The 15,840-nt window shown below is 44.9% G+C and overlaps 1 protein-coding gene across 6 annotated transcripts in view; it reads left to right on the top strand.

Moving 5' to 3' along the window:
• LOC121353799 (LIM domain containing preferred translocation partner in lipoma) overlaps positions 1 to 15,840 on the top strand; it is a 335,201-nt gene that overhangs the window by 117,639 nt on the left and 201,722 nt on the right. For all 6 annotated transcript variants that reach the window (XM_041467937.1, XM_041467935.1, XM_041467938.1 and 3 more), the window contains one exon: positions 132 to 333. In XM_041467937.1, the coding sequence (XP_041323871.1) occupies positions 141 to 333 (193 nt within the window). In that variant the 5' untranslated portion in view covers positions 132 to 140. The remainder of the gene's footprint in view (positions 1 to 131; positions 334 to 15,840) is intronic.

A 15,840-nucleotide genomic window follows, 5' to 3' on the forward strand; every position in this document is an offset into this window, starting at 1 on the left:
ATGCGCCAGTTAAACATGTTTTGAAGGGTTTTGTAGGATTGATTTAATAAACCAGAAAAATAGTAGGATTGTAACTGTTACTTCCCCAGTAAATTTCTAACGTATGTGTGACTCTCTTTGTGTCTCCTCAGACCTGAACCATGTCCCACCCATCCTGGCTGCCACCCAAGAGTACCAACGAGCCTGTTGGCCACGTTACTGCAAGGATGGAGACCACACACACCTTTGGGACTCCCAGCATCTCCGTGTCCACCCAGCAGACCCCAAAGAAGTTTGCGCCTGTGGTCGCCCCCAAACCGAAGTACAACCCATACAAGCAACCAGGAGGTGATGGTGAGTATTTCTTTTCTAGGAAGGAACCACAACTGCCTCATTCAGAGGAACCAACTGCTAACACAGGCTGTTCTTGATTTGTTCTTTGTTGGTGAGTTTGTGAGCCTCCCTTTTTCAGGTCATTCAAATCAAGAAGGATGTGAAGGTATCTCTTCCCCTTGCTCTGGCTAGCTACCCTTCTGAGAAGTGCAGGGCTGGGAGAGAACATGAGGACAGATCTTTCTCAGTTTTAATTGAAAGCAGATGTCCTGTGTCCAGGACCGGTACTTTTCAAGGGGTTTTGCTTGTTTGGTCCCTGCTGCCACATGATGATTCAAGGAGCTTGGGCTCAAATAACCCTTTTCAGTATTGGTTCTTTCACCCTAGCACAGTGGGAATGCTTTACAAGCAAGGGGTTGATCTGTGGAATATAAGTTGGGGGGTGGTAGTGCATGAATTTGGCCAGTGAGTCTGGAAGTGTTTTCTCTTCAGTCTGCTGGATGAATTGTTTTAGTTCAGTTGAGTTCTTTCCCTCTACTGTGGAACACTCTTGAATATGAAATAATTGGGAAGGTATTTGGATGACCATTGTGATGTTCTCTGAAGCTTGTTCTGTTATGTCAGCAGAAGAAATGCCTGCCAGTCACTGTGTGTCAGCCTTCCTCTACTTTTTGCTGTGAAAGTCCTCTTCTCCTGATGTGGTTGAGCAGCAAGGGTGGGATTTGGGTTCCTGGCTTGTGGACGCATGGAGGGAGGGCGTTCCCAAGGAGCAGCAGTGCGTGGCTGGGAGCACCTCTGGAACTTGCAACTGGAAACCTGCAAGTTGGAACACCTGGGATGCCCCTGGCTGACAATGGAGAGTTTGTGATGGAACTGCAGCAGATACAAGTGAAGGCCAAGGATTTTAGGAGAGAGTTGTTTTGGCAGAGCATGACATTTCTATTCCTGTGATTTACTGTAGGTAGAAATGGGGGGAAGTTCTTCCCCTCCTCCTCTCCAACCTTTCTCCAAAGAAAAGCTCAGCTGTATTCAAGAAAATGCCCAAACCAGCTTTTGTATTTGTTTTGGGAAGCTCTACATTGTTCCTTCACCGCTTTTCCCTCTTTTATGTTGAGTACAATAAGATAAATATCACCTGTATATTTTTTCCTCTTTCTGCTCTATCTTTTGGAAGTGTGTACATTTTCGGGAACACTACAGAGTAATGGAAAAGAGAAAGAAAAACAAAGCAGCATATTAAATCTTACACTTGAGTGATTTTCTAAAGTTGAGGACATTTTACAGGAAAGTTGGAAAAGCCTCATGAGTGTTTTGGGTATTTTTTGTCTGCCGCTCTAACTTCGGAGAATTCAGAACAAAAAAAGAAAATGTGTTGGAGGGGGAGAAGCGAAGTCATATGCACCTGTTCTGCTGCCTTCCGTAATAAAACTTAGTGAGAAATAGAGAGAGAAAGACATTTGGAATTTAAAAAGTAAAAAACAATCCATTTCTGAAATGCAAAGAAAATGTCATCTTCAAGTCAAGTGGAAATTCTTATTTTTCTAATTCTCTTGCAGTTAAAAATAATAATGGAATGTGGCCCTTTTCTTCCTAGGAAATCTGTTCCTGATCAGTCAGGATTTTTTTATGTGAAAAAGGTCAGTATGTCTTAATTGTCAATGCTTTAGTGATTGTAGGTCTAATTGTATGTGTCTCAGGAACGTTATCCCCTTCTAAAAAAGTCCTGTGTTTCTTGCCATTTGTGCAAGGAGGTTTTCCCAGGGAGCAGAACAGGCACTGCAGGCTGAGAAGGGGAGACAAGGCACTCAAACATTTCTGATATAACCCAGAGTTCCTGGTCTGGCAATCAGTCAGGCATTGCTGGGTCTGCTGGAAACCAGGAGACATTCAGGAGCTCCCAGAGGACTTTGTCAGTGCCAGTCCCTTTCCTTGTCTGACACTGGGCTTTTAGAGATCTCATCTGACAGGTCTGGAAGAGCTAAGGGTTGGCCAAGACTTGGTCAGAGGTAGGCTTAGTGATGTGACAACATGCCTGCAGCTTTAGCTAATCCACTTCCAGAAGGTGACATGCTGCTGCTTGCTGTCAGCAGCCCATGCAAAGCCATTACCTCCATATATAACCCTGAGAACATGAGGCTTCTGGGATCTGGCAGGTGAGAAATAGTTAGCCCAATGTGCTTCATTCACTTGCTATGGCTCCCTTCTCTCTTCCCGGCTCCCAAATTGTTTTTGCAATGACCTCCCTGATTTCTGCAGCAATAATTCAGCCTAGGAGATGGCTCCATGCCCCACTGGTTCCCTGCTTACAGGGGCACTGCCATTTTGCCTCAATTTGTCCTTTGTTATTGGACACAGGTCTTTCCCACCTGGTTAGCTGTGAGTCTGTAGGTAGGGGAGTGACAGCATCCCCTTGAACCTGGTGTGTTTTCATCCCTCCTACCCATCCAAAGCTGCTTAACTGGCGGCACATGGGCTTCCCATGCATCCTTCTGCTGGAGATGAGTGGGAGCAACAGCACAGCCTTGGGGAAGGGTTGTCCTGAGGCTGTTGGTCAGGAAGTGCCTGTGCTCATCACAGCCTTGGCTGCCCCAGCAGTGTCACTGGAATTGGCTCCCTGCAGCCTTTGTAGTATCTGGAATCTCTCTGGGAGTCTGGCATTCCTAGTAATTTCTTCAGCTTGTTGCTGTTAACATTTAGGAATGTGCATCCTCTGGCCTTGTGGTTCTTATTATTATTTTGTAGGTGTGCTGCTTGTACATAGAGGGTCTGTCCAGCTGATCACTTTTGAGGTTTTATTTCTTGATCATATTGGAAGCAGAAGGGAAAGATGCTGGAGTGGCACACTGTGGAGCAGGTGCTGTGTGTACCCCCCTCTCCCTCCCATCTCCTACCAAAGCATTTCCTTAGTGTCACCTTGACTTCAATTTTATTTTTTTTATTTCCTGATACCTGCACAAAACTCAGCCAGAAGGTGGTGATTAAAAACTGCTTAATGAAACTTTAACAGAAGTTAGAAATGGTTACATGACTGAAACAAAGTGAAATGGCAACAGCCAGTAGTTTATAAACAGGAACATTTTACTGTGATTTGAAGCACTCAAGGCATGTGTTCAGACCACTGAAGTAGCAATTTTCCTGGTGCTGCCAGCCCCCCTCCGTGCTGTTTGCCATGCTGAGTTGCTGCAGCTTGTTTCACACCAGATTTATCCACTCATCAAAGCAGAGACCATGTCTTGTTCTTGCAGGGATCTGCCTGGGGGCCCCTGGGTATGAGTGCAGTAGTGGTAGAAGTAATGATCATAATGGTAATCATCATCAATAAGACCCGAGCCCTGCTTAGCATTCTGCACAGGTCTCTGCCATGCAGGCAGCCCAAGAGGCAGGCGCAGTCTGTTTGTATAAGTCCTTCCAACACCTGCTGTGGTCTGGGCTGTGTTTCTGGAGGATTTAGTGCTGCCACTCCCCAGTGTGATGCTTTGCAGGGGATTAACCTTGCCTGATCCTGGGAGGTGTGAGCACCGCAGTTCCTGGGAAGTGCTGGTGCTCATCATCGTACAGAGCTCTGTATTTACCCCACAGAGAGAGGAGAGGAGAGCTGTTCAAGCTTGGGGAAGGTGTTTATCTACAAGGCGAACGATTGTGAATTGGCAGGAAGTGTAGCTGCTGAGGAATTAGGCTGCAAATCAAAATTAAATGTCCAGACATCTGAGCAGTAGCTCTAAGAGTTTAACTGGGGTCAGGGATGGTCCTTGGATGGAGCTAGATGTGGCTGAAGTTTGAGAGCATCTTCTCTTCATGCTGGGAGAAGATGAGTCCTGAGATGGATGAGGCATCAACCAGCCATGGGTTCTGACAGTCTGCTTCTTATGTATTTGGCTTCTTTCTCCATGCTCATGTCTTTGGTGTTGCCTGCCCCCTCCCTCTTTTCCTCAGCAGACCCTGTCCAGCAATGTGCACAATGGGTTTTGTCCTACACCAAAAATCTCTTAAAGAAACTCAGATCATTTTTCTGAGGAATTGTTATTAATTCTGTTTCATTTAAAAGCAGTGGGTGCCCCATCATTTAAAGTGCTCAGGGTCAGGTTGGACAGGGCTTTGAGCAGCCTGATTTAGTGAAAGATCCCAGCTGATGGCAGGGGTTTTGGATTGTATTATTTTTCAAGGTCTTTCCAATTCAAACCTTTCTGTGGTTGCCCTTCCTCCTTTTCCTGCCACTTACTTCTCTCTTGCTCTCCAGCTTTTAGACTTAAATTGGTATTTCAGCATCTTCAATAGAGCTGGAGCCTTAGGGAAACACTGCCACACAGCTGTTCCTGTCTATGCTGGGCTCAGGAAGATAGAAGGGATTTATAGCTTGCAGATGAAGCAAATTCCATCTTTGCCTTAGTTCCAGAAAATGGGGCCTCACCCTGCAGGGCAGACTAAGGAGGCGCCTGGTGTGGGGTGGGATTGGTGATAGCTGATCTGCTGGCTTAGTGCCTGCTACTGTGGGGCTGGTGCTGCTGGGGTGGCACTGGGGGCTGTAAGGCCAGAACTTGGGGCTTCAGAAATGTGTAAAATCTGTTGTCAGTCAGAGGTACTCAGAAGAGCCTCAGTCAGGGCCACTGGATGGCTTGGGAGCAGTGAGTGACAAACTTTGCAATGTGAGTTGGCTTTTGGTTTGGATCCTTTTGGTTTGAATCTTGTTTTGGTAACCACAAAAGTTCTTTCCCCCCTTGCCTCCAAATAAAGCTCTGCAAGTCCAGCAGAAGCACGTCTGTGCTGAAACAGGTGGAGCGCAGTGGTGAGCTGGGGAGGCTCAGCTGGATTGCAGGGCTGGGCTTTCCAGTCCAGCATTCGTGAGCACTAGTGCAGCTCTCTGATTGAATATACCTCCTCTGCCACTGTGTGCAGTCACTTGAAGGATGATTTCATGGTGGCAGAGAAGGAAATTACTCCATCCTTGCCTACCAGGAAGTGCCATATCATTGAATGGCTCCCGGGAGGTCTCCTGCTCCTGGAAAGTCGATTCTTTCTACTCCCTAAAATCCGAATCTGTCCTGTTCTTGAAATGTCTGTTGTTCCTATGAACAGGACCATGTATTTTTCTCAAGCTGCCTGAGACAGGCTGAGATGCTGCAGTGCCAGCCCTGGTTAGAAAAGGATGTGGAGCAACATCCCTCACAGGGCAGTCACTGTGTTTGTGGGGCTGCCCAGGGCTTGGAGGTGCCTCTGTGTCACACTCTGGGGCTCTTAGGACATGCTTTGCAAAATTAGCCACGTTAGTTTGTACTGCTAGCTACTTCTAAATTCAGTATTTATTAGTGCTGATGTCTTTCCTTCTAATTGCCATGCTTGGTGAATATATTATCTGCAGAAACACTTAATATGGATTTAATAATGAGAACTAAACAAAGGGATGAGCCTAAAATCCATTTCTTCTCCTTTCTCCTTCCTTTCCTTGGGCACCTTTCAGATATGGTGAACAACAGGTCTCATGTGAAGGCCTTTGAGGTTTTAATTGCCTTTTTTAAAAACCATCTCCTTCCATTTACCTTGGTTGGAGGGTTGGGCAAGTGACTCATGAGACAAGGCAAATGAGCAGGACCAGCTCCAGGGCAAGGCTATGCCATGGACACCAGTGTGTGTTCTTGAACCCAGCTGATCCAGGCTTCCCAGAGCTTGACTCTCTGTGCCCTCTTCTTCTTCATGGGTGTGGAGGCTTTTGAGCTCTGGTGAGCTATGTTCTGCTGTGTCTGTAGGGGACTGGGGGCATGAACTATCAGGCTGTTTGTTGTTTTGCTGTTGTGTTTTGGGTTTTTTTTTTTCCAGGCAGATATACCTAGTGGGTTTTGTTTACAGCAGCTGCTATCAGTAGCTCTGTCTTAATTTTTGAAGCTTGGCTATGGATTTATTGGGCTGGACACCCTGTGTTACAGCTGTGCTGTTCCCTGCTCTGCAGTCTTTGACAGTTCATAGAAGCCAACAAGGTCCAGAGTCTATTAATTATTTGTATTGAGAGCCCTGAAGGAATAAATTCAGGCTGACGTGAAAGATTCTGTGGTTTGTGTTTTGTTGGTTTTTTTGTTTTGTTTTGTTTCCCCCTGCTTGCCTGTGCTGGTTCTGTTCCATAGCAGGAAGAATTCTCACTTGTGGAAGGGCTGTGTTGGCTGAGAGGCAGAGGGGTCTTGTACCTGCTCCTTGAAGTGTCTCAGGAGCTTCTGCAGTGCTGTGCTGGTTGTTGGAGGAAGGCTGGGGTGCAGGCACAGTGAGCTGTCTCATCCATGCTCCTGTGGTGGTTTCGTGTGTGCATTGTTCAACACTAACATCAGATAATGCAATTATCCAGAACTGGACTGCTAGCAGGAGCTGGCTGTCTTGCATAAGTTAGGAATTATGCCTGTGGACCATTGCTGCTGCCCAGATGAGGCATGAGAAGACATTGTTACTCTGAATTGAGTCCTGGGAGTACCAGAGTATTTCCAGTGGGATCTGCTGGTCCCTCTTTTGCTCCTCATCTCTGCCACTAGCTGAAAAAAAATCATTGATGCTTCATGGGGGAGGCAGTGTCTCAGTGGTGGGACAAAAAGATAGGCTGAGAAGTGCTCTGACACTTTTCTGGTCCCATCAATTGCAATGGATGATGTGGTTCCATCCCTCGCAGCACTGAGCTCATGGAGTTGAAAAATGTGGTGTGAATAAAGAGGTGACCCTACTGTGGCAAGTCATCCTGGCTGGGCCTGACCACAGCCCCCATGTTAGTGCTTGTTTCTCAGAAAAAGCTTTCCTTAAAGTGCGTGTTATAAACTTTTAAAGTCTTTCTTAATCCTTCCCTCATTTTTCTATGTGTTTCTTGTGCTGAATGAGATGCAGTAGATGAAGCAATACTTTATTCATTAGTGTTAGAACTGCATCATCCACAGGCTCTTACAAAGTGCAGCTGGTGAAAATGATCTTGAAACTCCAGGCCTCTTTGTGGTGGGCTTGCTACCTTCACACAAGAGCATTTAAAGCACAAACAAAGCCCATGAACACTGCAGAAGGAGTGGGAAGGTGGGGGTCCCTAGCTGTGAGCCAGTTTGGGGCACCCTTTTGGAAGTGTCCATTGATTTCCCTCAAAGCACATCCTCTCTCCTGTTGGTTAGGAACCGAGTGAAACCAGTTGGAAATGAGTGGTGATTCTCATTTGTATAAAACTGGATTTGAACTGCCCCAAGCAAGCTGGGCCATGTTGAAGAGGGATGAGACCGAGCTGGTGCCTTTGTGCCTGGGCAGCGTTGCTCCACTCAATAACTTCTGAGCTACAGGGATAGGGATTTTTGCCCAGTTGTCCCCAGCACTGTGACCTGTGAGTCTCACCAGTGGGAATAAACTGGCTCTGTGTGGGCCTTCTGTCTTGTTAGCATTCATCCTAAAAGTTGTTTTGTTGGATAACAGTGTCTGCATCTGCTTTTTTTTTTTTTGCTTTTTTTTTTCCCAGAGACAAATCCATAGCACTGTCTTGGCTTTGCTCTCAGGATGAGCATTTTCTTTTTTGAAATACCACCTCAGGGAAAGGCCCTGGGAAGAATTCAGCATAAAACAAGTGCATAAAAACTGTTATTGAACTAGTATACTTATCTGTAGTTCACAAAATGTCAAGTCAAGCCACCAAGTTTTATTAAGTATTCTGACCGTGTTTTGTTAGAATTACAGATATTAAATTTTCACAGGCTCTGGAACACATTGCCTCTTATTTGGGAACTACTTAAAGTAGTGCCTAGTCTTGGGTTTCATTCTGGTGAGTGAGCTTATATTTTCTCAGTTATTTGGTATCATAAAGCAAACATTGCATTTCTCAGCAGGTAGATTCTTAATTTTTTTCTGCCCTTACTATTTTTTTCTCATTTTCTTTTCTCCTGTCTGTCTGTTCTTCCAAGATACTATATTTAATTTTTCCACTTCATTATTTCAAACATCAAATAGTGATTCATCTTAGTGGCCTGTTCTGTGAACCACAATAGTTTGGGTAGAATAAAGAAAACGGGCAAAAAAGGGAAGGGAAAAAGAGAAAGAGAAGACATTTCTGACACACTGAAATGGAAGGGAAGTATCATTTAATAACTTGAATTGCAAACGTCTGTCATCAACCATATCAAACCTTCTGTTAAACAGATAATGTTTGTCCTGTATGTAGTTTTACAGGGCTGTGGTACCCAGTCAAAGCAAGAGAGCAATGCTAATGCAGAAATAGCTTGAAAATTCATGCAGGCAGCACTTGTCCCTTTTATTTTAATCTGAAATGTTAACATCCTCCAGATGCTAGTCTGTTAAATAATAACAATTGTTATACGATAGTTAACAGTCTAGTAATTTTTTTTTTTTTTTTTCCGTTCTTCACACAATGCTGCTCTTCTACTCACTGGAAACTAGCTATTACAGTAAAGGATTATATATGTGCTTTTCCTTTTGTCTGCCTAAAGCTTTTTTATTTTGCCAGGCTGAGTTCTGCTAAATCAGAGCAACCAGTAAATGTCTATTGGATTATATTACAGGTTGGTGTAATAAAAGGTTCGAAGAATGAATGAGCAACTCTTGAAGCCACAGAAGCTGTACTTGTGGCCAAAGAGCAGGCATTTCTAGCAGTGAATCCTACACAATTACAATTTGGACTAAATATACCAGGCCTCAAGTGTTTGTTGCTAAGCAAAGCATGTTTAGATGGGCTTGGCACAGGAATTAAGGGTCCATGAGCAGGACTGAGAATTCTGTGGCTCTGCTATGCCTGGGGAGGGTGATTTTGAAGGAGATGAGCAGGGATCTGCTCTAGATCCTAATAAGCAGAAAGTTTCCTATTATCTGAAAATCCCCCTTCTGACTTCTTCTTTAACCAGCACGCACACTGCTAAGTCACAGCCTTGGAAGAAAGTGCAGGCATGCTCCAGGGGCTCAACTGGGGATTTACCCAAACTATTTGAGGAGCTGAAGTGCAAAAGAATCACATGTCTCTTCCAAGTCTTAATTCCTGTGATGACAATGACTAAGGAAAGGTTTTGGTTTCATCTAGATATGACCCAAATCATAAATCCAAGCCTGCTGTTAAGGGCTGGTGGGTAGAGATTGCACTGTCATGATAGCTGGCATTTGATGTGCCAAGCACTGAATTTATGGGAAATGGCATGGAGATGAGGAAGGAACCTGTGCTCTGGGTCATCTCTGTTACAAGGCCCACTTGAGAAGTTTCATCAGCTGGTGTTTCTGAATACCCTGCACTATCTGTGGTGTGAGGGTGTGCCCAGGGGTCCTGCCACAGGAGTTATCCTGAGTGAGCTGGTGGAAGGAGAGGAGGCCCTCAAGAGTATGAAAATGGTACCAAAAGCGTGTGGGTAAGCACAGACTTTTGAAAGTAGGTTTAATAGAAGAAAGTATAGAAGTTTGAAATTTATGTTATAAAAAGTGAACATGATGGGGGTTGAATTCTTACTAAGTGGAGACTAATAGTCTCTGAGGTTGGTGGCCCCATTCTTAGAAAACCAGTTCTTTGCTTCTCCACAAAATTAACTTTCCTCAACTTTTTGCCCCATGTACCCCTCAGTACAAGCTCCCAATTTGTGCTCCAAATTTCCTATCTCCTCCACTGGCTCCATCCCCTATTCTTTTTTGCAGGGGCCACAGTGCCAGGCTGTGGCTGCTTCTGCATGAGCTGGGAGCATCTTGGGTATCCCAGTAGCTTCCTTGGGACCTCTGGACACCTACAGCTGGGTCTGTTTCCAGCTGCTTTCCTTATCCAGAGCAATCCAGCTCTTTGCAGGACCAGCTCACCTCTTAGCCCCTCAAGTGTCACAATCAGCTTTACAATGTGCTGTCAGACCCTTCAAGGGAATGTTCTGACCCAAACTGTGCTGTGTGTTTGCAAAGTTTATTTTTCAAGAAGGTGAAAAGGATTAATCATTGTTCCTAGGCCACTTCTTAGGAAGGGTAAGAAAAGGAAAGTTGCTCAGTGAGGATTCAGTAACACCATTCTGGCTGTCAGACAGTGAAGCACAGGAGGTAAAAGTCAATTCTTCTCCCTTCCCAGTCCTGTGATTTAAAATGTTTGAACGTGCACTTCAGAAGCTGGGGAAGTTAAAGCCCCCAGTTGTGCCTGGAGACTCTCCAAAGGCCATGGCGAGCGAAGGGGCTGCGGAGTGTTAATACAGTCCATCATTTTGTAACAAGCCCGATGTTCTTGTATGAGCCGTGTCAGGCTGTTGTCTGCACGCTGTCTTTGCTGATCACAGTAATCGGGTCATAAGAGAGGGAGAAGTAATAGCGCGTCTCTTAGCAACCAGCCCCAGGAGAAAGAGAAAATTACTCAAACAGACTATCCAGCCAGGGAAGTAGAAAGATGAAATTTTCTGAAAGTCTGTTGGAAAGTGCTCAGGGACATAATTCTTTTATGTGTGAGATCCTTACAGGCTGGATCCAGTGGTATCAGACGCTTTTTTTTTCTTGTTGTCTTTCTGGTAAACTTTTATTTTTAATTGGCCTTGAAAAAAAAAAAAAAAGGGGGGGGGGGAGAGCTCTGTGAAACAGACACATTTTGAAAACATAAGGGACAGATTTTTGTATTTTTGACAATGCCAGGGAGGAGGGAGGGAGGGGAGGTCAGTGTGTCTCAGGCAGGGGACGAGGGGAGCCTCTTATCTCTGCGCGAGTGCTTTGAATGCTTCCCATGTCACTGCGAGCCAAAGCATGTTGCTGTATCTGCCAACGCTGCAGTGGCATGTGCAAAACAAACTTGTTGGGGCTCCATTGCATTGCACAGGGTGTCATGTCTCATGAGTGTCACAGACTGTGAGCTGTGATGATTGACAGCTTGGCAGAGAGCTGGACCTGACCTGCCCTCCCGGTGGCTGAGAGGCCAGGCAGAGCAGGTACTGCCTGAGTTCCTGCCAGCAGCCTTTTTCTCATTATCCTGGCTTTTTGTCCTCATCTAAGCTACTGGTTTGTGTAAGACATGTAGGGAAACATCTCTGAGGCCTTCTCAAGGACCATTTGGCCAGTGTTGACCCCAGGTCTCAGAGGGAGGGCAGCGGTAGGAGCAGTCTGGAAGTCATAGTAATAAATTGAAGCATTTGCAGCTAGTGTGTGGGATGGGGAGAAGTGTGTGTGTTTGTATCTTATACTTTGAAAAATTTCTTATTCATTCCAGAACTTGGACTTGTGTGGTCTGCTGGTCTGCATCCTCCCCAGTGGGGCATGCTGGCTGCTTAGGGAAGGGGAGCAAGCCTGGCACAGTCTGCCCAACCTTGCTAAGCAAGACCATAAATCTGTATGTGTTTAATGGAAAGAAAGTGAAATACTCTAAAATGGTTGTGATTGCTCAGATTTGTGGTTGCATCCTTAAAGCTATTGCAGGGACAAAATCTTTGTGAAAGCTTGGCTTAGTCCCTGGGTTTCAGGAGACGTAAGGGCACTGTTGAATGTGTGGAGGGGAACAGGCACTGATCCAGCTACTCCTGAGTCCACGCCTTTCCTCTGCTTTTTTGTGCTCTGTGATACCAGGGCATGTCTAGTTCATGCAGGGGGACCAGCTCACTTCTGCAGGTGATAGTTGGACTATCAGTAACAGATCTACTTTCAGATTCATGTGGTTTACTGAAGGGTACAGCCAATCCCCCAAACTGGCATCCTGGACAGCTGGGTAAAAGGTTTGGGCTGATCTGGACTGCTGTGGTTGAGTTGTTGTTGGTACCTGGGTTCATTCAAGTCTTGCTGAGGAGCCTTGGAGACAAGGCTGACTTCAGTGTCTTGACCTGGAAATAATCTGTAGAAGAGAGGAGAAAAACCCCAACCTTGCAGCTGCACAGAATATCTTAGGAGCAACACCTACTACTGTCAAAGAAAAGTGAGATAACGAACACTATTAATTGTGACTTCTTCCAAGAAAATCATAGAGACTGCTGCTTTGCTGTCGTGTCATAAAGAAGAAGGACTTTTTTCCTTAAAAGTTTAGTAATTTAAGAATTCCCTTGCTATTTTTGTGAGTACCGGTAAGTGATGTTCCCTGGAAATTTTCCCCCAACTCTATAAATACCACCCCAGGGCTTACAGAAGTGACTCAGTTTGGGAAGTCAACACCAAGCACTTCCTCAGCACAGCCTGGCAGCCCCCCAGCTGGAGTGCACAACTTCTTCAAAACTGCTAATTGGTTGTTAATCTGCAGTACAGTTGGGCTTCTTCTTGAAAACTGAATTACTGTTGCTCATTCTGACCTTCCTGTCATGTTAGAGATGGTGGCACAGGGGGCAGAAGAGGCTGAAGCACAGTTTGAGTCTGGGAAGTTGTAATTGGTATTTTGAGGTGCCACCTTTTCTCTGGATAACAAGCTCATCAAATGACCCCAACTGACAGATAGATGAAATGCTTCTAATTGCCATATCTCACTGTCCTGGGACCAAGATTATCTCACAGACCTTGCTTTTGTAATTGGGTCCTTTCTTCCTTCCCATTACACTTTTGACATCACTTTTGTACCAGCTGGGCACAAATAGAGCCATTTGTAATTCTTTGTGTGGTGCCCGAGGAGAAACAGAGCCTGGCTTACTGAATTAATTCTGCAGGCATAGGGGGAAAATTGCACTGGAGCTCAGGTCTGACACAGCTGTCTTAGGTAAAAATCACTTTATAAAGACAAGAGGCAATGCATGAGGGAAGTGTGAGTTGGGTAAAATCACAGCTGGTCTGTATCTCCTCTGGTATCAGCATGGACAGGATACCATGCAGTCGTACCAGATAATGCATGAAGCATTGCAGTATCTTCCTCATCTTCTGCTTAGTCCATTCAGTGCCTTAGATTTGAATTAAATTCACAATTGATCTCTTCATGTTAACCCATCCCTGCCCACAGTGATCCTGCAGAGTCTGACACTGTAACCCTTTTCTACAGCCAAAAAATCAGTTGGGTTTGTAACAGGAGAACACGTGACTGACTTCTCTTTGTGCATCAGGTGCTCAGCCTGTGTGTGTGTAAAAATGGGACATAAGCCCTCAAGAGGGAGAGATGACCTTGTGGCAGCAAGGGCTGGTGGATCTCTGGCTGCCAGAGCTCTAGGTTTTGTTCAATTGTTTACATCCTTTATTAGGGTCAAGAGTCTTTCAGACGTAGCTGCAGGAACGATTGGTTTGGCCGAACCTGAAAACTTAGGATAATTAAAACATTCCTCCATGCCAGTAAATCATACTTATTGGATAGACAGAAAATACTTTCAATTTAGCAGCTAATCCGACACAAGGGATTTGATGCGTGACCACAGCTGAGATATTTCCTGCAAACGGAGTTGGACTTTTTAAACAAATCTCTCGTCACCATTATTCCATTCTGAGTTTATGATGTTTTCCTGAGATATCATGGAGACAAGCTAACGGAGGGTCCATTTGCCTTTTTATTCTTTCTCATGTGGGAAAACCATATACTAGTCCTGTTTCTGGTGCACATTTAGCATTGCCTCTTTGCATCCAAAAGCACTCTGGCTAATGATCCCTTTTGCCTCAGTGAGAATGTGTTTTGTAACTGCAGTAGGGAAACAAATAAAAGAGAAATAAAGTAGCAGGCTGACTATTTTGGGAGATGAGCTTTCGCTTGGTATGTTGATTTTCCGAAGAGATATGGCACATCCAGTACCTCATGTAAGTTGACCATCCAGCATGGCATGGGACTGTGGAGTGGGAATATTCCATTTTAAGACTCTGTTGGGCAAGACATGGGCTCATGTTTGATGGATGTTGCCAACTATTTGAAGTGCTGTGAATTTGACCTGTGAAACTGGAGGCGGAGGTGACACAAGTAGGAGAATCTGGACCTAAATGTCAGGGCCTAAAGGTCACTTTTCATCAGAGCAAAGTGCAGTTGTCACCACGAATGTGGGGCTGCAGGACGGGCATTGTGAGGCTCCCCTTCTATTTGATCTGCTGCTACTTGACCAAGTATGCTTAGTTTACACTAAGGCCAGAGGGTTTTTTTTCTGAAAAACCTGCCTAGCTAATGTGCTTTTGATCTTAGGACTGAAACTCCCCCTTTTTTTGGCTCTTTTTGGGCTTTTTTTCCCCCTGTGGTCCAAGAGCTGTGAAGAAGTTTCTGGGCATTTGGGCAGTGTCTGAGATAAAACTGAAATCAGAGCTTTCTCATGCAGCAGTTCTGGCTCCATCATGCCCAGAGTAATGAAAGCTCTTTATGAGAGGAGCTGGAAAACTCATGAGGCATGAGAAGGAGCAGGAAAATGCATCTTCTTTCTCTAAGCATTTAATTGCGAAATCTTTTCACTGCTTATTAAAATGATTAGTCAAGACTATTGGAAGGCAGTGAATGTCTATTTGTGGGAACTAGGGGAGGTTTGATCGTGTCAGATTTCTTACCTCCTTGTTTTCCTTCTCTATTGCAAATGGTAAATGATTAAAATGAGGGTGTGTTTTGAAAAGAAGGTTTCTAAAGAGAGCTTGGAGGATTCAGTCCTTGTTTGTTAATTATTTCATATGGAATAATCACCATTTGTAAGTGGCCAAGAAACTGCAAAGCATTTGTTTGCTACTCCCAATGCTTTAGCATGCTGTTTGGGAATGGAATCTTGGTTTTGTCTGGTTGTCCCTCATTCAGTGGTATTGCAGGGCACATTTTCCTCTGACACTTGCACAGCCCAGTTGCTGCTTGGTTAGGTCAGCAATGGCTCCTCTGGGAGGATTTGTATTGAGGAAGACCTGAAGCCAGATACTTCTTGTCAGTGGTGGCCCACTAAAGCTGAGAAAAGGAAGGAAATAAAACATTTCTAGCTTTAGCCAGTAGCTCCAGTTTTTATTGGGAATAATCTGCACCAGGACACAAATGTGTTTACCATGAAAATGTCAGTTTTATATCACCATATCGATGTACTTTTTAAATATTTGTTTGAAAACAGGAGAATGGAGTTTTCTGTCTTTGATTAAATATTTTCCTGTTAAGGTTTGGAAGCTGTGTCCCAGGGGGCTTATTCACATCCTGTGCTTCAGCTGTGGGCTGATCTTCATGGGCACGGGATTTGTTTCACGGTTGGCTGGCGTGTGGAGATCAGGGACTGCTGGAGTCTCAGTGGGAGCTGTGTGTTCGTAGCTCTCATGAGTTAGCAAGTGGAGTAAAGCTGGAAGCACTTTATTATCTTCAGGTCACCCTGTTAACTCCAGTGAATGTCAGTGATCACAATTTTGTCACTTCCTAGTCACCCTGTGTGTGCTAGTAATGTTAAGAAGGCATTTTAAGCCCAAAGGGGGTTCTTATTGAACTGCTCAAATCTTAGGATCAGGAGCATGGTGCTTTCAGTGCAGGTGGGCTGGTGGATTTGTATGGGGCAGCTGCACAAAGCCTTCCCTGGGGGCTTGGGATGTTGCTTTTAACATAGTGGAGAAACTATGATCCATTTCTCATGATCTTGACATGTTCTTCATCGACACTGGTACCTGATGAACAAAGCATTTTCTCTCAGACTCCATTGACACATCGTCTGTTGCCTGTCATCTCATAAATCTCCCTGTGAAGCTCTAAGTAAACACCCCTGGGTG

The sequence above is a fragment of the Pyrgilauda ruficollis genome, unplaced genomic scaffold (assembly GCF_017590135.1).
Source record: "Pyrgilauda ruficollis isolate IOZ18807 unplaced genomic scaffold, ASM1759013v1 scaffold21, whole genome shotgun sequence".
Lineage (NCBI taxonomy): Eukaryota > Metazoa > Chordata > Aves > Passeriformes > Passeridae > Pyrgilauda > Pyrgilauda ruficollis.